The 27189-nt window shown below is 51.1% G+C and overlaps 1 protein-coding gene across 4 annotated transcripts in view; it reads left to right on the top strand.

Annotated features, from left to right (window-relative positions):
- Window positions 1-19495: 19495 nt before the first annotated feature.
- The window catches only part of Vash2 (vasohibin 2), a 35264-nt gene continuing 27570 nt past the window's right edge, over window positions 19496-27189 (top strand). The window contains exons 1-2 of one of the 4 annotated variants that reach the window (XM_026779684.1): window positions 19496-19595; window positions 20146-20547. In XM_026779684.1, the coding sequence (XP_026635485.1) occupies window positions 20272-20547 (276 nt within the window). In that variant the 5' untranslated portion in view covers window positions 19496-19595; window positions 20146-20271. Of the gene's footprint in view, window positions 19596-19794; window positions 20028-20145; window positions 20548-27189 lie in introns of those variants that run through there. The other 3 variants (XM_026779685.1, XM_005348866.2, XM_026779686.1) reach the window with 3 other exon arrangements.

Raw genomic sequence — 27189 nt, 5'->3', positions numbered from 1 at the left:
TCAGGTCATGCCTGCCTGCCCAGCATTTGAGAGGCAGGAAGATCAAGTTTCCTGGTCACCTTCAGCTTTGTGGTAAGTTTGAGGCCAGCCCGGGCTACATGAGACCCTATCTCAGAAACTTAATGTTTATTTACAATAAAAACTAAAAACAAATCAAGGAAACATGATACCATAAAAGAATAATAATCCAGTAACAAACTCCAAAGAAACTGAGATCTGTAAATTTCCCAACAAGGAATTCATAAGTTTATTTTACAGTGCTGGGATCAAATCCAAAGAAAACCATTGTTCTAAGTAAACTCAGTGTGGTGGTTTGAATGACCACCATAGGCTAAATCAAGATATAATGAATTAATTTTTGGCAGAGGAAATTTCCAGATAGGACAGTTAGACTCTAGAATGGCTTCTGCTTATTGCTCTTATCCAGACTTTCAGTGGAGTGAAGCCAAATACTGGGCAAAACATAAATGTAAAAAAAAATGCAGGGGCTGGAGAGATGGCTCAGAGGTTAAGAGCATTGCCTGCTCTTCCAAAGGTCCTGAGTTCAATTCCCAGCAACTACATGGTGGCTCACAGCCATCTGTAATAGGGTATGGCGCCCTCTTCTGGCCTGCAGGCATACACACAAACAGAATATTGTATACATACTAAATAAATAAATATTTTTTAAAAAAATGCATTTTTTTGTGAGGAAGAAAGTTTAAAGTTGCAACCAATAGGGATGCTAAGAAAGAGACTGCTATTGTTAAAAATAAACCTGCCCTGCACTGGGATAAACAGGCCTCGAGGGAAACACCTCATCTAAGGCTCCAACCTGTCAATATACAAATCCATTTTAAAAGAGCTAAGCTTCAAGTGTAGGAAGGGTTCCCTACTTCTGGAAAGCAACGGTCTAGGAAAGGGTCTCCCCCAGAGGAAGCACACACAGAGACTTCAAGAAGTCCCAAGTGAACCAGGCTCCATCCCAAGATGGCAATAGAACTTGGCTACATCGTCCCCTTGTTACCGTTGCCCCCTCCCCACAGCACGGAAGACTCAAGATTAAGAGGATCACAAATGTTGCCCCATGGTTCCAGAGAGCTGAAAGGCCAGGCAATGTGCGGCAGAGTTGTAATCCCTGCAAGAAGGTCATGAGAGACCATTTGTGAAATTAGGGTGAAACCCAAGTAGCAAAGGAAATCTTGTAGAATGTTGGAGGTGCCAAAATTATGGCATATACCCTAAGGAAAGATACGTGTAGGAAGGGGAGCCATCTCAAGAGAGAGGCTTTGTGTGCTGAAGGTATCCAAACTGGAATTGAAGGGCCTACATCAATCCTCTGGAGACCAGATGATTCCCTCACAAGCTTCAGATGCTGGACATGGAGCCCCGGGATTAATCTCTAGCATCTTGTGTTGTGAAGCGGACCCTTGTCCTTGTGTCGTTGATGCTTGGAGTTACAGAGCAGCGTCATGACGTTGTATGTTTGTTATCTTACTGCTTCAGCTGCTCCTTAAGCATACCCAGGCATTCCATAAGATGTATGAAGAACACAGCGTCCGGAAGCCTAAAGTCTTAAAACCTGATTGTTTGGGGAGATTAATCAGGAAAAATCTTGGAATTTAAACCCTCTCAGTTTTCACCTTTTTTATTAACAGTCACTAACTTGTGAGGATTAGTTTTGAGCAGAAGGCATACAATTGCCTCTCATTGACTCTGACCCACTATCTTGTGGCAAAGCAGCCCTAATAACTTGCCAATACCCACACGTGAGAAGCAAACTGGCTGATCTGGGAGAATGTGGTGCTGTGGTATCTGAATCTGATCTTGTGTTCAGCAGCTGCTAATAAACTGACCAGGTATCTAGCCATTTCCACATGCCTGTGCATGCAGGACCAGGGGTCACCAGAGCACACAGAACAGATTCAGAAGACTCGGTGGCCAGGGGACCTGGGCAGAAGAAGCACAATTGCTCTTGAGAAATTGTCAGGAGAAATGCTTGCACTATGAAACCTCCCCATAGTCCGAAAGGTAGAAGAGACACTCCCCACTCGTCTGCCTCGAGGGCCCTGGTTCTCCGCAGAGCCCCTGACATGACACTAATAACATTTCTAATAAGCGCTTTACTCCCAACAATTCATCTCAGTGTCCCTCAGTGAACTTGCATCTGAGACATTTCTTAAAGTAAAACAAAACACAGTCAAGACTTTTCTCACCCTTCCATCTCAGTGAGATGGGAAAAGCAGAACACAGCTTCAGATGTGATCTGGGTTGTCAGTGTTGACCACAGCAAAAACCTCAGATAGAAAGCCCAGCCATCCAGTAGGAGATGGCAAGTCAGACTCATTGGTCTGAAGTCTGTCCTGCGTGCCACTGGGTACCACTTCTCCAAAGCAGAAAAGCTCTGTCGGAGGAGCCTGGGGAGCCATTGTCACTTCAGCAATGTGAAAACCCAGCCTCTACTGGGCGTTTTTATGAACTGTTTGAGGAGAGAGAAGTATATTAAGATAAAGAGAGAACGGAGAGGCTACAGGACCATATATTGAGGCAAGTCACAGCTAAAACTTTGGAGTCCCCGCTGTAGGAATTAGCCTGCCTCTTGTAGAGTGTCTTGAACCACCCAGGAGGTTGGATAAAACAGCTCCAGCTAACAGTCTGGAAAGCAGTTGTGGGGCCTTGTGGGTTCCTTTACCTCCTCAGGTTCAGATTTGCTTCTGACGTAGAGCTGGGAGTGACCTGAGGAACCAAGTCTTGACAGGGTTTCTCTTCACTGCTTCTCAGTTCCCAAGCCTAACAAACCAACTGAACACTGGTGTGTAGATCTAGATCGGTTTCTGGTATCGCCATGCCCTTTGTTAAGGAACATGTAATTCCCTGATGCCTCTTATAAAAGGAAAGGGAAAACCTTTGGAAGGTTGGCGATGTAGCTCAGCTGGTAGCGTGCTTGCTGAGCATGTGGGAAACCCTGGGTCTGATCTGCAGCATCATGTAAACAGGGCAGAGTGGTGCACAGCTGTGATCTTACCTATCATTTAGTAGGTGCAGGCAGAAAGGTCAGAGTTCAAGGATATCCTTGACTAGAGTTGTGAGTTGGAGGCTGGGGTACATGAGACCCTATCTCAATTTTTTTCTTTTGGATCTTCACTGATTGTAACCACTGAACAGAATGAGTTACCTGGGGCCCCACTTTGCCACAGACGTAAAGTCAGAAAGGCATGCCATCAGACACAGTTTTGAGAGTTCCTGAGGGAGGGCAAGTTAGGTCACTCTCGTGCAGCTAGTGGCTGACAGTAATCCCAACTTCAGGCCAGTAGCGACAGCATCAGGCACCAATCTATCCTAGTGTCCCACGGGGACAGCTTCAAGTAGGAGCTGGACTGACGCCAGGTCCCTTTGGATCTGGGCCCGTTCTCAGACACTTGGCTGTGATCTGCCACTGGCTTTCCTGTCTCCCGGGATCCAGAAGATGCCTGCTCAGATTGTTCCGCAGGGCTGGGCCTGTGCAGACCCTCAAGAAGGAAGGTGACCTGAGCTGTCGTTTTGGACAGCTGCCCAAGTTGCCCTGAAGGCTGTCCCTCTTCTGCGGCCACCCTGTCCTCTAGCCTTGCAGCAGGGGTCTGAGTCAGTGAGTAACCAAGCAGAAAGAGGTGGACTCTGTGACCTTCCAGTTACCATGATGACGACAGCAAGTCACACTAATGAGTCTCTAATTTAGCCCTTGGGATCTTTGGAAAGGAAAAGCCCAGCGAACCGTGTCTACCTACTCCTAACTCAGATTCCTGAAAATTATGTTTCTTTCACCTTTGAAGACAGATCCGTATTGAATCTCTTCTTGTGCTTGCTCCCATTCCCACTGTAAAGAGTGTGTTTAGTCTTACGTGATTTGTCCACGTGATGGACTCAGAATACCATGTGTTATCTGTAGCCTAGTCTCCCAGGCTCAGCTGGACTGGGCAGCAAAGCTGAGCTGAGCTGCTCCGTGCTGCTTTGGGGACCCCATCTATCCCATAACCATCCAGACAAGGAACAGTCTAAGAGACACTGGTATCCTCTCCCTTCAGCTGTCAGACTACTGAAACAGCGGACCCACCCCACTCCCCAAATTAAAATTTCCGCAGGAAATTCATGCTGGGAGAAAGGAAAGGCTGAAGCCCTGGTGATAGTGAGGGGTGGGGGAGGGGTGCCTTCTCTAGGAAGAGATCTCACACAGTTCTGGCAACTCATGGGGCCACTGAGAGACCCCTGGAGCCGAGGCAACAGTGGCTTAGCCATGAGTGTGGCCACATCTGAACCGTGACCGCGTAGTCCCACACACCTCTTCTCTAAACCTCGCGTCAGCTCCCTGAAGACTGGCTTAGAGAGGTGACGCGGTACCCTTCAGCGGGTCCTGCAGAGGAATGTCACTAGGAAAACGCCATGTGCGGCAGAGTAGAGCAAGAGGGTTTTGGGGGGCGGGGTGAAAGAGTGAACGGCCATGTCAGGGTGAGGACATGAGAGAGGCAGACAGACAGACAGACACGGGAGGAACAAGAGGAAGAAGAGAGACAGAAGTAAGAAGAGGCAAGAGAGTGAGCTGTGCCTGGTGAGCCCTTAGAGGATGCGCATGGCACCCGGTGACAGGCGATGATGTCACTGCTGCTGAGGCAGGAAATAAAGGGCATCACCAGGCCTTTCTGTCTAAATCTCTTCCCAATCTGATTGACTACCTCTCCTTTCTCTGCACCTCCCCCTCGTGTGTGTTGTGTACGTATACATGTACACATGTTCATGCAGGTGTTGTGATGTATGCATGTATACATGTTCATATGTCTATGTATGTGTATGCTGTATGCATGTACACATGTTCATCTGTCCATGCATGTGTGTGTGCTGTATGCACATATGCATGTTCTTCTGTCCATGCATGTGTGCACGCTCTATACATGTTTATTAGTCTATGCGTGTGTGTGTGTGTGTGTGTGTGTGTGTGTGTGTGTGTGTGCGTGTAAAGTCAGTGGGTAGTGCCAGGTTTCTCAGTGAACCTTGAATGAGCTCCAAGTGTTCCAAGGGAGACCAGAGTTCCCTTTAGGGGTCCCTAGTCTCCGTAATGAAAGAGTTTAAAAACTGGCCCAGAACAGATGAAAACAATCTTACTAGAGTTTAGGAGACACACAACATGACTAGCATGCCGTGAGTCCTGGAAGCTGCTGGGAGGAGACAAGGAAGAGGAAGAGACTAGAAACTGAGGTTCGTAAGCTGCTGCATGGCAGAAGGAGAGGAAGGCTTCACAGAACCGGCAAGAAAGCCCAAAGCATCTGGGAAAGACGGAGATGAAAAAGACAGAAAATGTGGCTAAGACCCTAAGCAGGCATGCAAGGCCTGCAAGTGGCTGCAGAGTTGCAATCCCTGCAAGGAGGCCATGAAGTTAAGGGGTGATTCTTCTGCCCATCTCCTTGGCATGGCTTTAGGTCATCAGCTTTCCTGGGTAGGGGAGGAGTAGGTGGACTCCTGGCCAGATGATTGACAGGCCCTACTAGACCAACTCTTTGAAGCGGGAGAGAACAGCATACCATATGTGAGTGGCTTCTGGGCCTTGGCTTTAGCTGCTAGGGTAAGTGTCTGCTCTGTCTTACTAGTGGGATGACTCTGTGTCCCCATTGCCTGCTCTAGTCAGGTATGACGGTTTTAAATGAGGCCACTAGTGTGCCCCACGGACACTGCTTTCCAGGCCTCTGTCCCCCTGTGCACTGGCAGGACAGGTGTCCACGTCCCCTGTGAAAACAGTCAGTCATGGCATGAGGGTCTCCTGAGCGCAGAGGGCAGAAGATAAGGGAGCAGGCTTTCCCCTCTGTCTCTGGGTCCTCCCCTCTTCTTGAGCCCAGGGTGTCTGACTAGGAGGTGGGGACGGGACTGTGCCCTGAGGGGCCATCTCACTTTCACTCCTTCCACACCAATCCTACCTATTCCCTGCCCCAGGGGCCACACGTCCTGGCAGAGGCCAGGGGGTTCCCAGAGAGGACAGAGGCAGCATTTTAGAGCCTGACCTTGTGGGAGCATCACGGGGGGCCTCTTCCATACCTGGCTCCTGAGATAGAAACACAGGTTGTTCTGTCCTTCTGGAAACAGCTTTGGGGTTTGGTTGGACTCTAGTTCAAGTCTTAAAAACGACGCTCTTGGCGGACCCGTGAGCCTAAGCTGGCTGCTTAGGATTTCCCTTGCAGAACCTAATCCATGTCTTGCCCCTTACTCAGATCCCAGCAGTCAGAGGTGGAACTGCCCTTCCTTCTTGGACACTAGGTGGCAGTAAGAAATACTTTTCTATCTGCACCCGGGGTGAGGTCTGTCTCTGAGGTGGGTGCTGGGTGCACCCAACACTTTTGCTTTGTGTCTTTGGTCAGCTGACTAACTTTCTGGGCTGAGGTCTGCACCAGGACTGATCATCTGCATTTCTAGGCAGTTCCTAAGCAATGTGGCTACTGCTGCTCAGGTAGGGGCTGGGAGCCCTGCAGTCTCTCTTAGTCTGGAGTCTCGCAAGAAGAGGTACCCCCTTCTTTCCTTCAGGAATGCTCTCTGCCCACATCCCCTTTCTCTGACAGCTCTCATCTCAGGATCCCAAGGGCATCCTCCATCTAAGGCCTCAGAGACCAAACAATCAACCTTTCTCCAACACAGGAGGTCTCAATAGCAGGGAGACGCCATGGAGAGAGAACAGGAAGAGGAGAGAAGTAACCAGAGAAGGTCATGGAGCAGGAGTGGTGTCCCAGACAGGATGGCCGGATAACTGCCTCTAGCACCGAGTTCCTGAAATAGGGAGGCGGAAGCCCAGCAGACCAAGGGGCCCCTCTACCCTCCTGGGCACCTTTCCCTGGCTCTGCACTGCAAACTGACCTCAAGAGCCACCTGCCTGGAGGAGGAACTGTTAGGCCGATATGGGCTGTGGGGGAACCCATCTGTGCTGTGCTCAAGGTCCTGCCCTGGAGCTCCCCAGCAGAGGAAGACATTTGATCTTCACACCGTTAGTTCCCCAAACACGCCAGTAACTGGGTAGCAGCTACCCTTGCCCTGGGAAGACACACTGTGGGTTTGGTTAGAATCAGGAGGCAGAATTCTTCTGGTCCTAGGATTATTTACTAAATCCAACATTAGAGGACCACAGTGTGGATTCAGGAAGAACAGATCCTTCGCCACTTTAGGAAGTTGGACATATCAGTGTGGGGGTCTCGGGGTGAGCGGGTCCTTACTCATCTCTTTTCCTGACTGCAGCCCCTTCCTCCCTCCTCTTTAGCCTCTTGGTTCTAGGTTTGTCCCAGCAGTTGAGTGCTGGTGACTCACCTATGTGCTGCTGGATCCTTAGTACCTAGTACAGAACCAGGCACATAGTAAGTGATCAGGAAACATCCATGGAATCGGTAAACCAGGAAAACAGCTGGCTGGGATTGGCAGCAAACTGGTAGCCACTTGAGAGTCCTAATGCGTTTAATGTTATTACCCTAAGGATGTTGTCTGGTCCCTGCCTTGTCTATCGTGAGGACAGTCTCTAGTAACCCCTATTATTTCCCTAAAACTCTATGGACCACTATGTTAGTATCCAGGCACACCTTGGTCCTACTGCTTGGGAACCTGGCACCTCTCTGCATATGACAAGTAGTGTTCCCAGACTGTATGCAAGTGCAAAGGTCCCTTTAAGAGACAGCCTCTGAGCCGGGCGATGGTGGCGCACACCTTTAATCCCAGCACTCCGGAGGCAGAGACAGGCGGATCACTGTGAGTTCAAGACCAGCCTGGTCTACAGAGCTAGTTCCAGGACAGGCTCCAAAGCCACAGAGAAACCCTGTCTCAAAAAAACAAACAAAAAAAAAAACAAAAAACAAAAAAACAAAACAAAACAAAAAACAGACAGCCTCTGCCCACTCCAGATCTCTCCCCACCCCCGCCCCAATAGAGAGACCAAGGCAAACAGAACAGGTCTCAGCCCCCTCTTCCTCTACTCCCTCCCTCTCCCCTTCTGTCTTCTCTCCCTTCCCTCCCCCTCTCTCTGTGTCTCCCTTCCTTCCTTCCCCTCTCCCCTTCCAGTACCTTCTTCTCAATAAACTCCACACTCAAGCTCTCTCTGCAGCCTCTGCGTTTCTCACCTGGCCCGCCAAGGTCCCAGCTTGTACCGTACCTTAACCTAACGCTGATTGGTCCTCTAGACCTCGGAGTCCCGAATTTAACTTTAAGGAGTGTGGAACTCCAGCCTGGATGTTGGTGGGACTTTTTTATCCCCACTACGTCAGACGGTTCTGTTGTAAATCCCAAGTCTAGGGTCCTGATCCATTTCATAGTCCAAACCCCTGAGAGATTTCATAGTTCAAACCCCTGAAAGGGGAGAGGGCAAGACCAGGATTGGGCAACTCCTTAGCGACAGAGTTGAGCACCCTACCCGCCCAGGAAGCCCTGTTTTCATGCTCAGGGCATCTTCATTACCTGCTCAGAAAATGCCGTTGAAGACAACTGGCTTCAAGTCACATCCAACGCCTCCGTGATCTGCGCAGAGGTTTTAGTTTTAATTCGGCTGAGAATGCAGCCTCCCTTGGGTCTTTGTCCTTCAGCTCCACACAGCCCTGATTTTACAGACACAGCTCTTGATTTGCTCAGATTCCTGAGCTGCTCCTGCCTCAATGTCTCCTGCTACTGCCCCTCCTCTGCCTTGCTAGGTTGCTCCTAGCCTGCCTTGCTCCGCCACAACTGACCCTCTACCCACTTACTTTTCTCCTGTCCAGTCCTAGGTACCTCATCCCTACTCCCCCAAGCTGCTCTCAGACAAGATGTGAACATTCCTGACTCGCCCCCACCTTTTCTGTCATAGCTGGTGAGCTCCCTCTGGCTCTGCCAAGAGAGCGCCAACCCCAGGAGACCTCTCACTCACAACTGGCAAGCAGCATACTTGACTCATGGTTCTGGAACACAAACATGCTGTTCTAGTTTACGAAAGAAAGAAAGAAAGGAAGGAAGAAAGGAAGGAAGGAAGGAAGGAAGAGAAAACACTAGCAACCAAAAACAAAATAAAAAAACTAAACCAAAAAGCCCACACTGATACACTGATGAAGGCTCCAGGAGAAAAAGGATCCAGGGGAGAAAAGAGGATGAGGAGTGTTCAGTGAACAACGACCCCCCCCTGCCACCCACTCCAACCCCAGACTGTGGTGAAGGCTGTTTGGACCCTTGTTAGACCAGGTAGAAACGGGACCACTGGAGTTTTTACACACGGTCTGGCATGGAATGTCAGCACATAGGTACAAGCGCACTAGGGGCACCTCCCGTCCCTGTGGGTAGCGGCTGTTTGGTTCCCATCTTCCAGGGTGAGGCCACTGTTGTCACTTAATGCCTGGTCTTTCTCCACCCTCCAGCCCTGGCTGCACACATGCCTTTCAGAACTTCTCCTCCCCTTACCTGCAGGACCTAAAGTCAGCCACAGAGACACTGCATCCTTTACTGCAGCAGTACAGCCAAGACATGGAGCCAGGTGAGGCGCCTGCCGACGGAAGAAAGGGAATCCGGGGGATGCACACACGGAGGTTTAGGGAAAATGGGTGCACTGGAGACCATCCTCGTTCACGGAGTAGCTCAGAATCAGAATGGCCAATGTCTTTCTCTCGCTTGTGGATCCTGGATTTCATATAGATACATAAAAGCCGTCTTCAATGTGATGAAAGGAGTGGAAGCGGATTGGTCTGGGGGAGAAGGGGGAACCCGGGGAAGGTGGCAGGAAAGAGGCTGGGATGTGATGGGGGAGAAGGGGGACCACTAGGAAGGCAGCAGGAAAGAAGGGGGATGTGGTGGGCTTGGTCACGGTATGCAACACACTGAGAAAGTCCTTAGAGAACCTATAGCGTGTCCAATAACTAGACACCAAAAACTTTTTTAACATTTTTTTTTTATGTGTGTGAGTGTTTTGCCTACACGTAAGCCTGTGTACCACTTTTGTGCCTGGTCCCATGGAGGCCAGATAAGGGTGTCAGAACCCCTGGAACTGGAATTATAGACCACTGTAAGCTGTGAGGGCTTAGGATGAAGCCTAGGTCCTCTGGAAGAACAGCCAATACTCTTAACCACTCGTCCATTAAGAACATCTTTAAAATCCTCTCTCAAGCACACGACAGTAAAACTGATGGTCAAGGATATGGACGGCATGAAGTCTTAACGATGAGACAGCTGGACATAAGAGGGGTGTGCTCTCAGCATCTTGGAGCTAAGGCTGAGCGTGAGACAATTCCTTACATACCAACTGCTCCCTGGTGCAACATCTAGTTGGGATGGTTTTTTTCTTTTTTTTATTTTTCGAGACAGGATTTCTCCGTAGCTTTTTGGTTCCTGTCCTGGAACTAGCTCTTGTAGACCAGGCTGGCCTCGAACTCACAGAGATCCACCTGCCTCTGCCTCCCGAGTGCTGGGATTAAAGGCGTGCGCCACCACCGCCCGGCTGGACCAGTTTTCAAAAGAGGAAACATTCATAGTCGCCTGAGCTTACTCTGAACAGACTTTGTGGAGGATGGTTCTATCTGCCTTCAGGCTGGGGAAGCGTTCTGAGCTCGTCTGAGGTGAACTGGGGCAGGTGAATGTTTAAGAGGCTAGTGGTGTTCTGTGAATTTTTTCTTTTTGATGCTGGTTCTTTCTACATAGCCCAGAGTGGCTCAGAATTCTCTGTCTTCCTGCAAGTGGGCACTGAGCCTACTAGCAGAGAGTCGGGAGAGGCCAGCGGGCTCCTCACAGACGGCCATTGTAAGAGAAGGCTGTCCTCTAACAGTGGGTGACCCTCTTCCCTGCACAAACAGGAACTGTCATCCAAGAAAGTCTTACGTGTATGCTCTTTCTAGCCAAATGTCCTCAAAGAACCTTATGATGCTGGACCCTAGGAAGGACCAGTGCCAGGGCCCCAGGTACCTCCTGAAGGTTTTGGAGACCCAAATTCTGTCCTTGTTCTGGTTTCAGGTTTTAGTTGCTGACTCTTCCATGCTCCCCCTCCTCCAGTATCCCCCACATGAGGGACAAGTTAGAGAAGTACACAGTGGGTTAGTTTTGAGTTTGTTTTTCACTGCTGAGCCTTGAACACAAGGCCTCATGTGTGCTGAGCAGCACAGCTCTTTGACAGATAGCCTGGAATTGCCTGTGATTACTCTTTAAATCCATTTTTTTCTCTTGATGCTAAAAAGAAAAAAGGGGTGAACACTGGGTAGTGGCAAGTGCCCACTTTTAAGCCCAGCACTTGAGAGGCAGAGGGAGGCAGATCTCTGGGTTTGAAGTCTGCAAAGCAAGTTCCAGGACAGCCAGGGGCTAAACCTTGTCTCAAAAGAAAGAAAGAAAGAAAGAAAGAAAGAAAGAAAGAAAGAAAGAAAGAAAGAAAGAAAGAAAGAAAGAAAGAAAGAAAGAAAGAAAGAAAGAAAGAAAGAGAGAGAGAGAGGGGGCGGCAGGGTGCCATGGAGATCATAGAGGTGGTCTTGTTGGTAAAGTGGATAAAATGCTCTCTGTGGAAGCAGAGGACTAGGGTCAGATGTCCAGGAGCTGTGTGAAAACATTGTGAGCCAGATATAGTGGCACCTGCCTTCAATCCCAGGGAGGCCAAGGTATGGAGACTAATCTACGCAACAGAGCCCTTCTTCAAAAAAATAAGACAAAGTAATGAAATCTTGTGGCTGTGCAGGCCTGTAGCCCCAGTGCTAGGCTAGTGGGGGGGAGACAAGGGGGTCACAGGGGCTCATCAGCCTAGGTGAAAAAGTGAGTTCCAAGTTTGGTGAGAGACCCTCAAAAAATAAGTTGGGGGCTAGAGAAATGGCTCAGGTTAAGGTGCTTGTAGCTAAGCCCAATGGTCCGAGTTTGAGCCCTGGGATCCCATGGTGGGAGCAGAGAAACCTTGTGAAAATTCTTCTTTGGCCTTCGCACGGGGTCCACAGGCAAACACACCCTCCCACACATGTACCATACACCAAGACAGAGGAGGAGGGTCTGGGGTGCAGCCCCTCTGGATTCAAAGCCAGTGCTGAAAACAACAGAAAGGCTACTTCACAGACTGAGGCAGGAAAATCACTATCACGATTAATTTTGATCCCACAAATTAGAATGATGGGAGGGTGGAGAGGGAGCCTCTCCTGGAGAACTGCTCTGACGGCCTTGACAGCCGACGGAAGACCCAACGTGTCGGTGGGCAGCACCTTCTGGTAGCAGCCAACTAGAAAGGGCAGGTTGCGGGGAAAATGGCACCTTTTTCTCTTCGGCCTTTCCTCTTCCTAGGAATTGATTGACCCTGTGCCATTGCTGTGAAGAGACACCATGACCATGGCAACTCTTATAAAGGAAACATTTAATTGGGGGCTTGCTTACAGTTTCAGAGGTTCAGTTCGTTATCATCATGACAGGGAGCGTGACGGCGTGCGGGCAGATGTGGTGCTGGAGCTGAGAGTCCTACATCTCTTGACTCAGAGGCAACAGGAAGTCAGCTGACAGTCACACTGAGGGAAGCTTGAGCAAAAGAGACCCTAAAACCTGCCCCACAATGACACACTTCCTCCAATGAGGCCACACCTCCTAATAGTGCCCTTTGGGGGACCATTTTCTTTCAAGCCTCCACAGTCTGTTGATGTCACTTCCTTCATTGACATCAGAACCAATGTTGCCAGACTTTTGTAGCAGACTGGAGAGACCAGTGGCTCTTCAGATGGGGACTGCCAAGGGTCCCAGCCTAAAGAACCAGGAAACTTCCAAACTCTCAGCCTCTCAGGTGTCATTCAGCTGCTGTTGCTATTTTAACACAGGTTCACTCTGTGTGTGTGTGTGTGCGCGCGCGCGCGCGCACGCACGCGTACAAGTCCGTGGTGTGTGTGTGCATGCACGTGCTTGTGTGTATACATGTCTGTGGTGTGTGTACACGCATGTGCATATGTGCGTGTATGTGAGTGTGTGTGTGTGCGCACGCACGCGTGTGTACATACATCCTATTGATTCCATTTCTTTAGAGAAGCACCGTATGAATCCGTGGTCATTTGTGTGGCTCAAACCACGGCTTAGCTTTTAAAGAGGGTGGGGCTACTTTGCCTCACAGCTTCTGAGATGTCAATCCACCATCTCTTGCTCTACTGTTTCTGAGCCTTGCAAAACAGTACTTCACGGCCTAAGGACAAGGGACTCGCAGAGGGGACAGCCAGGAAGGAGAGAGGGCTGGACCAGGGCACAGCATGTCCCCGAGGGCACACCTCCAGCGGACTACTTCTCTTTTGAGTTTCCAGTTTGTCCCTATGTAGTACCACACCGTCCAGGGGACGGTGCCTTAACATGAGCCTGAGAGGGACAGTTCACATTCAAGCCAGACAGTCACGAAATACAGGTAACTCCCAGAGGAAGGCGAGTTTGAAAGGTCAAAGGAAAACACAGAAATACGGGTGGACCTCTCGGCCTGGTGTTTCCTCCTATTGTCTTAGACCAGTCTTGCTGAATCTCATGATTTACACAATATTAGTGTTGATATTGTATGGAAAAGTTGTCTCTCTAGTTCAGCACAGCGATTACCTCTCTCATCAGCCAGAGACCAGAGCATAGCTGAGTTCCAGCAGCCCAGAGCCCTGCAGCTTGTCAGAGCAGCAGTGAACTCAGCGTGGTCTACACCGGGTGACCAGCAGTGAACTCAATGTGGTCTACACCTGGTGACCAGCAGTGAACTCGGCGTGGTCTACACAGGTTGACCAGCAGTGAACTCGGCATGGTCTACACCGGTTGACCAGCAGTGAATTCAACGTGGTCTACACCGGGTGACCAGCAATGAACTCAGCGTGGTCTACACCACTTGACCAGCAATGAACTCAGCGTGGTCTACACTGGGTGACCAGCAGTGAATTCAGCGTGGGCTACATAGGTTGACCACCTGCCCTGTTGGAGGCTGGAAAGAGTCAGGGATCCAGGCCTCAGCGAGGCCCGCTCCTTCTTAAGGCCCTGAGGCCAGTCTGCACCACACTGTTCTCCCGGCTTCAATTCCTGGGTATGTAGCTCCAATCCTCACACCATGTTTTCCTCATGTACCCACCTGTCTCTGCATCTAAATTTTCTCTTCACAAATCTATCATCCATATTCGAGTAGGATCCCAACCTCTTTGGTATGAGTTCATCATAACTAATTACATCTCAGTGACAGTATTTCCAGAGCTCACATTCTGAGGTTCTGAAGGTTAGAACATCAGCACACAGATTCATTGCAAAGGCACACACACTTCAGCCCACAACTGTGTGCAATTCCCTCCATGCGACCAGGGGGAGAACTCCTCCAGTTCTTCCTGTGTGCCAGGCACCTCCTCCCACTCCTCTAAGCTGCGTTCCCCTTCATATGCCTGTGACTTATCCCAAATGTTTATTCTTTTTGCTGGGTAAGTGCAGTCATTTCTCAGTCGCGACTAACAGACAATGAGACATGCTAGGCACAGATGTCTCCAAATCTGTGCGTCTAGTGTCTCGGACTCAGAATGAGGCCCAGCTCACACACACTAGGTTCTTTGGATGGGTTTTCTCATACTTTATGGCTGTGTTGTGGAATATTACTTCAACTGTGTAAAGGTGTGTTACATTCGCTTCTGCTGCTTTTGTTAATGATACAAACACGTGTTACCTTTGCTTAACTACATAGAGTTGACCTGAGGTCAGGAGGTTTGAGTCAGCAACTAGCTGACAGGAAGTGGTCGGGAGGAACTAAGTGGAGAGGGTTCTGTAGTGAGGGCTGAGCACAAGGACGGCTCCTTTTTCCGGGAGACACAAGCAAAGAGAGAAGGTTAGCTGTTTGCTACTCAGCCTCTCTGAGCTAGGAGGATTTCACCTCAAACCTTTGAATACTGAGTTCTATAGAAGGGTAGAGATTCAGATAGTTTCCTTTAGCATCTGTGAAAGAGGCGGTGCCTGAGGGAACAGAATTCCCACCTGGCTGGGAACAGTGTGGCCAAAACACTGCTGTAGCCACAGAGTTGAAATTGCAAGTTGGGACAGCAGTTGCTTAAGGGGCAGCCACTGTATTGAATGAAAAACAACAGACTTGGGTCCCTAGATGTCATTTGCTGGTCCTAATTGCTGAGCCATAGTGCTGTCTTCAGGAGAAAGGCGTCTGTATTAGGTGCTCTTCTCATGGCTGCGACCAATTACTCAACACCACGCAACTTAAGAGAGAAAGCGTTTATTTTTGGCTCACAGTTTGAGGGGACACAGTCCATCATGGTGATGGGTGGCTCCATGGTGGCAGGAGTGTGCACCTGGGACCCTCACCTCAGATCTAGGATGAACAAGAAACGAGAGCAGATCGGAAGTGGGCACAGGCTATAAAACCTCAGTTTCTAATTTCAATAACCCACTTCAAGCAAGGCTCCAGCTCCTAAAGGTTTGAAGTGGCATCAGCTGGAAATCAAGCATTCAAACACAGGAGCCTATGGCGGGACATTTCCCATCCAAACCCACAGTAGGTCTAACGAAAGGAAGCTGGGTCATTGAGGACATCATTTAAGTGGGATATTGGGACTCTGGCTCTTGCCCACTCTCTCACTGCTCAGCACAGCTCTCAGTGAAGAGGTCTTGGGCCCCTGGGACAGCAAGTTCACTCAGGAGCCTGCAACGACCTCATTAGAAAAGTTGCTAAATCCTGTGCCTGTCTTCTCAGGCCATGCTGCTCATTCCATCTGTGGGAAGAAGCAATCAGCAACCGGAATCCTGGGGACTGTCAGCAAATGCTCTCCCCTCCACTGTCCGGGAGCTGTGGGGCATCTCAGAGCAGGAAGGGAAAGCACACACCTCTTCTGGTGTCTGGGGTTAAATCAGGATTCTGGCTCTGGCTGCACAAGATGATGGGTGCTGGTTGGACTTGGCCTCTGTGTGGACAGCAGAAGTAGCCATAATGGCGGCACATCTGGTCTTTGCCATTCTTTTGTTGGTCAACCAGCTTGTTTGCCTTGGGAGTCAGTTGTTTTCTCTCTCTTTTTTAAAAAATATTTATTTATTTATTATGTATACAATATTCTGTGTGTATGCCAGAAGAGGGCACCAGACCCCAATACAGATGGTTGTGAGCCACCATGTGGTTGCTGGGAATTGAACTCAGGACCTTTGGAAGAGCAGGTAATGCTCTTAACCTCTGAGCCATCTCTCCAGCCCCCAGTTGTTTTCTCTAAGGGGCTGGCAGGCCAAATCCTGATCCACACACGTGCTTGTCCTGGAGTTCTCTTCTGCACTGGGAGCCAGGGCAGCGGCAGGGGAGAAAGGGTCTAATGTTGAGATGAGAAGACAGATCACTCTCCGAGGAGGGCATCCTCTTCATTAGGAAGAGACTCTCTGACCTCCCTTTGTCCTTCTGTGTCCCATTCTTTCCCCGGTGTGCCTGCTGCCCATGTCTGGATGACATAGTTCCAGTATGACCCGTTGCCTTTGTCCACATAGACTGGCATTGCTGTGCTCAGTGCTGACTGCATAATCCCATGCCAGGGCTCTGTCCTGGCAGGTCTGGAACCCAGGTACCCTCTTGTGCCATCCGTGCTACTATGTGTACTACAGTACTCTGTAGTGTGGGGCCTGAACTAGGAGATGGTTTGTGTTCGTGAGCCGGGCAAGGGCCTGGAGATCCAAACATACAAAGACACACAAACACAGACAGAAACACGGGCCGTGCTTGAAACAAGAATGGCCCCTTTATTGTCAGCAGTCCCCAACATATCCCCCTTTCCTATATAATTAGGACTGGCATTGGTGTGGTACAAATATGATCTGCCGCTAGGACCACAGTGGTGACAATAGCAGCCACTACAGGCCACGGTGATCCCAAAGTGGCTCCACCAGGCCGGTCACCCACTGGTCTGGGGCTATGCTCCTCCCATCGCCTCTGGGAGAAAGCCCGCCATTTGTGCCACAAACTCTTGGGTGCACAGAGCCGGAACTGTCATGGCTCCTGGTACCACCTTCTGGGCCTCTCTGCGAGCACTCACAGCCATCCGCTGCCTCCCTAGCAGAGCTCTGCTCCAGCCACCTTCTGGCCAGAGCCGCTTCAGGTTGGAAATAGTTTGGGGGAGTGGAGCAGGACTCTGAACCAAGCCGCTGCCTTCCTCTGCTGCCCCAGTGGTCACCTCAGTGCTCGTCACAGCCACAGCCCACAGCGTCCCCCTCAGCCCCACAACCTCCAGTAGGGAATTTGGGTGTAGTTCTCTTCCAGCTACTTCCTGCTGTTTATTGGACAAAGTATCTTTGGGGGCCCTTCATGGTGACCTTCAGGGGGTCTGTGCTCATCTCCAGTCAAAAAAGAAAACACAATAATTCAAAAAAAAAACAAAAAAACCCCACAATAACATACATCTGTGCACATTCCATCTTTCCAAGACCTCCAATTCACCCTCCCACCTTCTCTTTATTACTTTTATTAATTTCCTGCCTTCTGGAAGGCGTCCCTCAGAGAACCTCTAGTTCCCAGTCTCTGCAGTACCTCCTGCTATGGCACCTGCATCACCAGCAGCCACTACCAGGCAAGAGCCTGGGGGTCAAAACGCATATGCCCATTTTCAACTCACCCTCACCATCCCATTCCCAAGGGAGATCTCTCAGGGATCCCCAGTTCCCCCCCCCCATCTCGCTGGGGCCTCCACATATATCATCCATCTGTACTGCGTGTACTACAGTACTAAGCCTGTAGTGCGGTGCCTGTACTATGAGGTGGTTAGCGAGTCTTGGGCAAGGGCCTGGAGATTTAAACACACAAACACACACAGACAGAGACATAGGTCATCCTTGAAACAAGAATGCCCCCTTTATTGTCAGCTTGTATAGGGCTCTAAGCCATGCTCCAGCTCTTGGGATCTTTCAGCTGCAAGCCACCAGAAACCACTCCCCCACCATCAGGGTCTCAGACTCAGAGCAGCTGCAGGCTGCTCAGAGCAGAGGAAAACAAATCGTTTACAGGAAATTCAGGGTCTGGTGGTCTGCAGTCCCCAATACCCTCTCTGGTCCTCTGCTTATCCTGGCTCCCACCCTGCCTGCCTCTTGAGGTTTCCATTCCGAGCCCCGTCAGAAATGGACCCCTGTGCAGGGCCCTTCCCGGTAGTGTCCAGCAGGGAGGTTTGTTTCTTTCCATGGTTGGCACAGCTGACTCACCTGTTTGAAGCTAGGCTGTTGTCCTCCAATTCAGAGCCAGACTATGACAGCCAGGCTCCTACGTGTTCACGAGACAGCAGTTTGCAGTCACAAAACCTGACAGCCGGAACTTAGGGAGAAAGGCTCAGGTTTTCCTCCCTTCAGAAAGAGACGTGAAGGTCCAGAGCAGACAAACTGTATCCAGGGTTACACAGCTCAGCAAGGGGCAAACTAGACTTGCTGAGCCTCAGGGTCAGTGGTCTGTGGCTTTTCCCACTTCCCTTTATTGGTCTTTCTCAAAAAGGAAGAAGATCCGGAATGGGGGGGTGGGAACGAAGAAGGGAGGAAGGAATAAGAGAATAAGACACTATCATTAAGGAAAAGGTATTTTGGCTGATGAAATGATTCAATGGGTGCTGGCTTCCACCAAGTCTGAGGACCTGAGTTCGATTCCTGAAAGCTACATGGTGTAAGGCGAGAATGGACACCAGCACATTGTCCTCTGATCCCCACACATGTGCACACACACACACACACACAGACACAGAGAGAGAGAGAGAGAGAGAGAGAGAGAGAGAGAGAGAGGGAGAGAGAGAGAGAGAGAGAGAAGAGAGAGAGAGAGGTAGTTCATTTGGTAAAGTGCTTACTTGCCTAGCATAACCTTGGGTACAATTCCCAGCACACGTGAACGGGACGTGTAAGGCCCTTGTAATTCTATTGAAAGGTGGAGACAGGACCAGGAGTTCAAGGTCATCCTTCTCTACCTAGCAAGTTTGAGGCCAGGTTGGGGGCTGTGGAACCTTGTCTCAGGAAAAAATGGGGGGGGGAGAGGAGGAGGAAAAGAAAAAGGTAATGTTTTAGTGGGGAATGTGGGAGGGCCACTCCTTGGCTTCAAGCATTCCTCCACAAACCAATAGCTGTGTCAGAAGGGACCTGACTGGCCTCGTGTGCCTCACGGCAGCTTGGATTGAGGACCCTTGTTATCCATGACTGCTTAACCGAAGATGGAAGGCTGTAAGCACTTGTTAATCTGGAGAAAAACTTGCAATGGAGGATTGCGACAAGTATTGATGTGGAGCATTTCCTGAGCCACTTTGTAGGGCCGGATCACTAGAACACGGCTCTAACGCAAAGACCCGCTCTACCTCCGAGTTCCATCCAGGGGCCATCGCTGCTGCACCTCCGCCCCAGCGAAACTGGACCTCAGTTCCTGGAGAGTCACTCAAGCTCCGCGGGAACACGCAGCATCGGATTTCGCGTGGCAGCCCACCTTCCCTTACTCCGATCCCCTCCCGTCTGGGGACCTGGAGCCAATCACAGAGCTGCAACAGCTCCGGGTTGTAAAGTCCCGAGTCCGGGTCCCGCCCCTCTTTGTTGCGGTGTCCAATGGACGCCTCCAGAACATCGGCGGCTGCCCGGGTGACTCGGTTATATGTCACAGAATAACATTCGAGAATGGGCGATGGAATGAGCCAACATTCTCCACAGCTCCATCAGCCCTCTGCAGCAATGAGGCCGGCTGGCTCGAGGTGGGTCCCAGTGCCCCGCGCGCGCCCTGACCACCCGCAGCTGCCACTCACGGTGCCCGCGCGGGACCCGAGGGAAGGGGGCGGCGCTGCGCTTGCCCGGGAACCCCGGCTGGAGCCGCCCCTCTCGCGCCAGGGTTTGGGGGTCTTCCGGGAAGACGCCAGGCCTCCTTAGCAAGCAGAAGCTGCTGCGGCGCCCTCGCGCCAGCCCTGGGTGCTCACGTTCCTGCTGGCTGTGGGTCGGTGGCGATCCATCACATCTGGGGACCCGGGAATGAGTGGAGCCTGGAGGGTACCCCCGTGTCTTCTTGCTACACAGCTGTCTTGCTTCTTCCCACCCTGTCCTCTCTGCACCCCGTGCTCCTTGCATGCCTCCCCATCCCCGGGTGCAGCTGGGTGTGAGTCTTCGTGGCGCCCTTCCAGCCGCCTTGCTAGGTAATCCGCCTGGCTAGAGGCTCGCGTTAGTCCTAAGGGGGTGGGTCTGGGGCAGGGAGGCTGGGGATGGGCGGGAGCCTGTCTGAGTCGCAGTGTGTGCTGTTTCCACTGCTTTCAGGCCCGGCCAGTGAGTGGGAAGCCCGGCAGTTTCCCTAGCGCTGTCCTGCAGCCGTGAAGATGAAGGCCAACCCCACGGGGCTCTGATCTCCGGCGCGCCCAAGTCCCCCGCCGCGTGCCCCTCACCATGACCGGCTCCGCCGCGGACACTCATGGCTGCCCCCACCCCAAAAGCGCCAAAGGCACCCGGTCCCGGAGCAGCCACGCGCGGCCAGTAAGCCTCGCCACCAGCGGGGGCTCGGAGGAGGAGGACAAAGACGGCGGGGTGCTGTTCCACGTGAACAAGAGTGGCTTTCCGATCGACAGCCACACCTGGGAGCGAATGTGGCTTCATGTCGCCAAGGTCCATCCCAAAGGGGGAGAGATGGTGGGCGCTATCAGAAATGCTGCCTTCCTGGCAAAGGTCAGTGGTGTGGCTGGAAGAAGGTGGGGTGGTCCGGATGAGAGGGATGGGACCAACTCATTCAGGACATAGCTGGAAAAAGCAACCTCAAGTCCAGCGACTGAGTCCAGAAGGGGCAGGCAGCAGACTTGCTGACTTGACCATGTAAGGTTAGGCTGAGCCAAAATCCACTATGTACCTAGCCCCTGTAACATCTTCTTCATCAAAAGCTAGTGTCACCAAGAAAGCATAGAACCCCAAGTCCACTCCGCCTGTCCTCTGTGGTGTCTTTTGCTCTTCCCCTGTCCCCCTAGCAAATGGTTTATGGAGCCGTGAGTGAACTTGTAACCAACCAGCCAGACTCAGACTCCTCAGCGTGAATCATTTCTAGACTTTTACCAATTCTTTTCTTTTCCTCTCCTCTCCTCTCCTTCTTTTCCTCTCTTTTCTCTCTCTCTTTTCTCTCTCTTCTCTCTCTCTCTCTCTCTCTCTCTCTCTCTCTCTCTCTCTCTTAATGACAGTGACTTTACCTCTGGAGCTTGCAGAAACAGTGAACTGTCTCTTCCCAGTTTCTCTGGCACCAAGGGGAGAAACGGGAAGCGTTTGGCTGTGGCTTAAAAGGGACTTTCCAGTACACAGGATGAATTAGTCTCCCCGGGTAAAGGAAGAGGCAGAGTGAAGCTCTCTTTTTACTCTGGAGAGCAGCCAGCCAGCCAGCCAGCGATTGAACTCGGTGACCAAGGGATATGGTTACAGAGGAAGGATGTCCCCTGGTGGGAGTGTCCTGTTATATAAAATAGCAAAATGCAAGCTAGGTGAAAGCCTGGTGTGCCACTATGGAGATGGCTGCCCAGACCCTAGGGACCCTGTTTGCTGAGAAGTATCCTGAGAAGATGCACGAATCACTGCCTGAGACCCAGAGCCATGCGGTAGTCAGGTCCTAGCCTGCGCAGAGCTGAGCATGCAAGCCTGCAGACCAGAAGGCTGTGTGCACCCTTGGGGAAGCGGAGGAGGCTCTCTGCTTCCCGCTCCCTGCTCCACTGTGTTTTATTACTCTGCTAGGCAGGGAATTTATTTTGTCCAAATCGCAGCTTGTCTGGTGAGAAACTGATACCCGGGCATCAGCAGGAACAATCCCTGCTCTTGAACACAGACAGCCCGGGCTCTTGAGTTCGTCTTTCTCTCCTCGTCATGATCCACCAGAGAGTCCTTAAACATGGAAGAGTTGGCCAGAGGGAGAAGGGCTGAATGGCACTGTCTGGCCTGGCTTTCTGATTCCCTCGCCTCCCTCATTGTGCCCCCAGTTCCACGTGTGGGAGCCCTTCTCTGTGAACAAGCATTGGATCTTTGTGTTGCTGAAGATGTCGTATTCAAGTCCTCCTGAGGGGGATTAGTACAAACAGCGACCCCCTGCCTCTGTTCTCCGTGGCTTCCTCTTCCTTCCCTTCCTCCTCCTCCCTCCTCCTCCCTCCTCCTCCCTCCTCCTCCCTCATCTTCCTCCTCGTTTTCTTCTTCCTCTTCATTCTCTTCTAGCCGGTGCCAGTCTGCTCTTTCTGGAACCGTGGCTCATTTGCCACCAGGCGGTCCTCGGCATGAACACATACGAGCAGCAGTATGCTAAGTGTTGCTGAGGTCATGCTTCCAGTATCGTAGCGGAGTGCTTTCTTTTCATAAAAGAATGTTCCAGTCAGGCATGGTGGTGAATTCCTTCCTGTAGTCTCAGTACCTAGAGGGGAGATGCAAGAGAATTATAACTTCTAGGTCGTCTTGGGCCCCACAATAGGTTCAAGGCCAGGCTGGAATGTGTATTGGGACCCTGTTTCAAGAAAGAAAAGAAGAATAATCTTGTATTTTATATGAGAGCCTGGTGACAGTTGCTGCCAAGTCAGGACACGCCTTGCCCAGTGTAGGCTGTGGGCTGCGTTAGATTTGTTGTTGTTATTTATTTGTTTGCTTTTTATTTTTTTTGAGACAGGGTCTCACTCTGAACCCTTGGTTGGCCTAGAACTCGCTCTGTAGGCCAGACTGGCCTTTAACTCAGAGATCCTCCTGCCCCCCCCCCCTTTTTTTTTGGAGACAAGGTTTCTCTGTGTAGCCCTGGCTGTCCTGGCACACTCTCTGTAGTCCAGGCTGGCCTCAAACTCACAGAGATCTGCCTGCCTCTACCTCCTAAGTGCTGGGATTAAAGGCATGCACCACCACCACCACCTGGCTATTTTTTTAACTTTTAAAGTTGGATTTTCTGTGTATGGGTGTTTCGCCGGCACGTGTGCCTGTGCACCGTGTACATGAGTGCCGTCACAGGTCAGAAGAAGGGATTTGATCCCCTAGAACTGGAGTTAGAGTTGTGAGCTGACATATGGGTGCTGGCAACTGAGCCCAGTGTTCTTCACCCCAGCCATCTCATCAGCCTCCTCCCTGTTCTTTGACAGGGTCTTGGTTGTATCTGGGCTTATAGGCATGTCCCACCCCTGGTGACAAATGGGTCTTTAAACTTGAATAAGAAGGTAAGATTTAACTTTACTACATTGCCTATTTGTTTTTTTTTGAGAGGCTTACATAGCCTAAATTAGTCTCAGATTCACTGTTTGAGGCTGGCCCTTGGCTCCTGGAACTCTAGTCTAATAGCTGGTTCTCCATCCTCAGCTCTGGCTCCTGCCTTCAATATCCTCCAAACCCTAGTTCTTACCCAGGCACAGCCATGGAAGTCTCAAGCTGCTCTGTCAGAAGCCATTCCTCTCCAACGCCAGAGCTTGGCAGTCCTTCCTGGGGCCAACTTTTCCTCCTTAGCCAAGCAATGCCGTACTGTAGGGCATTGGCACCAGAGGTGGGTGGTGGGATGGTGCTGAAGCTGGGCAAGACTGACTACTTTATCCATAGACTGTGAACTGAGGTAAGATAGTATCTCGCCCTTCAGCTACAGGACATTCTGTTAGGGACTGTAACTTCCACCCGAAGGCCCGGGTATCTCCCCCTGGAGCGGGGGTGGGAGAGGATGGGGTGGGCAGTTTTCACTTGAGAGCCTCTCTCCACTGTGACTTCCTCCTTCTCCACCTGTGGCTGCTGAGCCCAAGTGAACACCTGACTAGGTCCAATCCAGGCTTTTGCTGAGGTAATTTAAGAAAAAATGGAGTCATTGGAGTTACACAGAATGAACAGAGAGTGACAGAGGGTGACAGGTGCCACGGAGCAACTGGCCCTTCTCGGTCTGGTTCTCATGCGTCCTGGTACCCAGAGCCCAACTGCTGAGACCAGACCCCAGGGCGGCTCAGTCAGAAAAGCGACTTGGTTTCTTGCGGCCTCTGTGTGTGTGTGTGTGTGTGTGTCATTTTCGTGGTGATTCTAAATTTGGAAAGAATTCACACTAGAGGGTGAGCTCTAAAGTGTGAGCAGGCACTGGAGACTCCTGCAGGCTCTGCCCCTGCACCCTGTGCTCTCAGGGTGTGCCCTCCGTTCTGTGGCCTGGATTCAGAACCGTCTGGATCTTCCCTAGGTGTGACCCAGGACCTCTGCCCAGATCCCAGACTGTACCCTTTGATGCAGGAGCTTAGGGCCATCCTGGCGTTCTGTCTGCTTCATGCTACTCCTCCCGGTTCCCAGGAGGGTCCTGCCGCCTGTGCAGTAAAAGAAACGCTTTGGTTTCTCCTTGTTCTTGTCCAAGGTTGCTCAAGTCAGGGCTTCTTGCTGCCTCCCTGGCTCCAGGCCTGGCTTCCCCTTCCCTTCTTCACGGTCCTGCCAGTTACACACCTGTTCCCACCTGCAGCTCTCCCTCTTACCGTCTGTCAGTGTTCTTGTTTGGCGAGAAGGAAGAGGAGAGGCAGACCGCCAGAGTCTTCTCTGTCGCTCTCCTTATTCTTCCCTGCTTACCCCACAGCCTCTTTCTCCACATCCTTCAAACTTCCCTGGGCTTCCTCACCAGCTCTGGGCTGCCCTTCAGAGTGTGGTGACCAGCAGGGAAAGATGGAGGATGACATTTCACAGGGCTTTAGTTTGTGTTATTAGCAAACTTAGCCTTTCCCAGGGGGGCACTGTTTGCATTTCTCCTTTAGTAAACCACTTTTTGTGACCTTATTTGTTTATTGTGGTGAAATCCATGATACATTACCTACCTTGAAGTGTATGGCTGCTGCTGTTTGGATTCTGACTGCCCCAAAGGCCCACCTGTCGAAGGCTTAGCCCCCAGCTTGGATGCTGTTAGCAGGTGAGGCCTCATAGGAAGGATTTAGGTCATTAGGGAGTGTGCCCTAGAATCGGGACAATGACCCCCTACTGTAGAATATTAGTTTAAGGTGGGTTACTTTTGTTTACGCTCTGGAATATTTGTTTAATGATGCAAAGATGTGTTAGATTAAGTGAAATTCCCCTGTGGTCAGGAGGTTGGGTCAGCAGCTAGCTGACAGGAGGTGGTAGGAAGGGGCCAGGCGGAGAAGGGTTTTAAGGAGGGTCGAGGAGAAGCAGGAGGGCTTCTGGAGAGACACCAGCAGGAGAGGAGGTACACTTCCTGCTGTCCGGACTCTGAGGAGCAGAAGTCCACCTCAACTCTCCGAGTCTTGAGTTCTTTAAAGGGACAGAGATTTAGTTATGTTCCCTTCGTAGCTTTGAAAGAGTAGGTTCCTGAGGGGACAGAATTCCCTCAGCGGCAGCTCTTGCAGCATAACCGCTAGGACAGCCATGAAGACAACAACCCCCTGAGCCTTCCCCTCTCGTTTCTTGGATTCCCTGAGGTGACCGGACCTTCTCCACCACATGCTCCCTCTGAGGGTGTGCTATAGGTCCAAAAGCTATAGGTACAAGTGACTGTGACCTGAAACCTCTGAAACCTTTGTTCTCTATAAGCTGGTCATCTCAGGTACTTTGTCCGGATGATAGCAAGTTCTGTGACATAAAGAACATGCACGTAGTCATGGTTCCATCACCGCCTGCGTCTCCAAAGCCTTTCACTTCCCTTTCGAACTTAGCCACACCCAATAACGCCCGCCCAAAGCTTACTCCCAACTTCCATCTATGAAGCCGACCACTCTAGGAACTTCACGCATGAAGAATTACATAAATTTCACCGTTAGAGCTGTCAGACGGTTATGGGTCGCTTTCCACCGTGTGGTTTTGGGGATTAGACTCAGGGTTGGTGGCAAAGGCAGACGTCCTGCTGAGCTGTCACCGTGGCCTAGTGTTGGCTGTTTTGAGGTTGGCTTGCTTCAGGGTTCACCCGCTTGTTGACGTGTCCCCAACACATGCCTACCTTTGAAAGCCGATTAGCATCTCCCTGTGTCAGGATGGAGCGTTGTTTATCCGTTCTACCCATCCACAGGCACTGAGCTGGGCCCCACTTTTTCTTGGAGCCTAATGTGCTCTGTCACTCTATGAAGTCTCCATGAGTTAAGGGCATCACCTCCTCGTCAGCACGTGGAACCTGGCAATGGAAGTGATGTTCTTATCTCCTATTGAGTAGAAAGACATCCTCAGGAAGCAAAACCTCAGGGCTGTATGCCTAGGAACTAGGATCCATGCTCATTCTGAGCCTCTTTAATCCAGTTCCAGAGAACATGTTCCTGATGGATAATGGCACGGCTCCCCCCTGTGTGTACCATGTATAGCCTGGTCCCTGCTGCCTTTGTATAAACTCCCAGGGTAGATGAGGCAGTGTTGTTATTTTACCTGCCTGCAAGTGGAGGCTGTAGTGGTCCTGTCCTGGACCAAGGCCTCCAGCTGGCAGGAGATAGAGCATTGTGTGCATTCATCATTATACCTCAGGGGCCCTTCTGGTTTATACTCAATCCAGCGGAGCACTGACTGCCTAAGGTGCTGCTCCAAGTTGCCCCAGGTTGAGCCCTAGGCAACTCACCTGACTTCAGGGTGTGAATAGCCGCTGACGGTATTCTCCACAGAGTATCTTGGCTCTCCTGACCACAGCCCTGCTCCAGCCCACGTGGGGGACGCTTGCATTTGTCCTCCTTGGGAGCAAATGTGGACGCAGCCCGCTGAGGTGACTGCAGCTGTTTTCCTAAATCCCTTGGGCGCCGTTGGCTGCTATTCTGAGGCCCAGCTGCCTTTGGAGTCCTGCTTCACACCCTGATCTATGGGCTCCATGGGGTGGGGGAAAGGTGGAAATAACTCTGTGGTCAGCTCCCAAAATGGACCCTGAGCCAAGTCACAGGCTACCCGTGTGGGGACTCGGTCTCTCACGTCCCTCACATCCTGACGTGTCTGGACGGGGATCTGTCTCCCTTCCTTCCTGCGCTAGACCTGGCCTAGCACTTACAACATGGAGTTGCTGGGTGGGGGTGGGGTCTGTTCTTCAGCCTCCCTTCTCTTCCCACCTCTTTGAAACCTCTGGTTTGTTGTTATGTAGGCTTGGTAGACGTGTGGGAGTCACTGAGAAAAAACAAGGAACTCTCAACTCTTGCTAATGTTGGTCGGACAGAGAATTCATGTGTGAGTTTGTGTGTGAAAAACTGTTTATGTGTGAGTGTGTTTGATGTGGGGGGTGTCAAATCGAGTCATGGGAACAAATGTTCACATTGGAACCTTTTTCTCTCCAAAGTGACTCACCCAGACAGGGAGTTCAAGTTGAAGTTGGAGAGAAAACGTGGCTTGTAGAACAGTCGGGCCTGTGTATGTGTCCACAGAGCCGGGCTCATGCTCACAGTTGGGTCTGTGTGCGTG

This window comes from Microtus ochrogaster, chromosome 6 (genome assembly GCF_000317375.1).
Source record: "Microtus ochrogaster isolate Prairie Vole_2 chromosome 6, MicOch1.0, whole genome shotgun sequence".
NCBI lineage: Eukaryota > Metazoa > Chordata > Mammalia > Rodentia > Cricetidae > Microtus > Microtus ochrogaster.
This window is presented reverse-complemented; position numbering and strand designations above follow the sequence as displayed.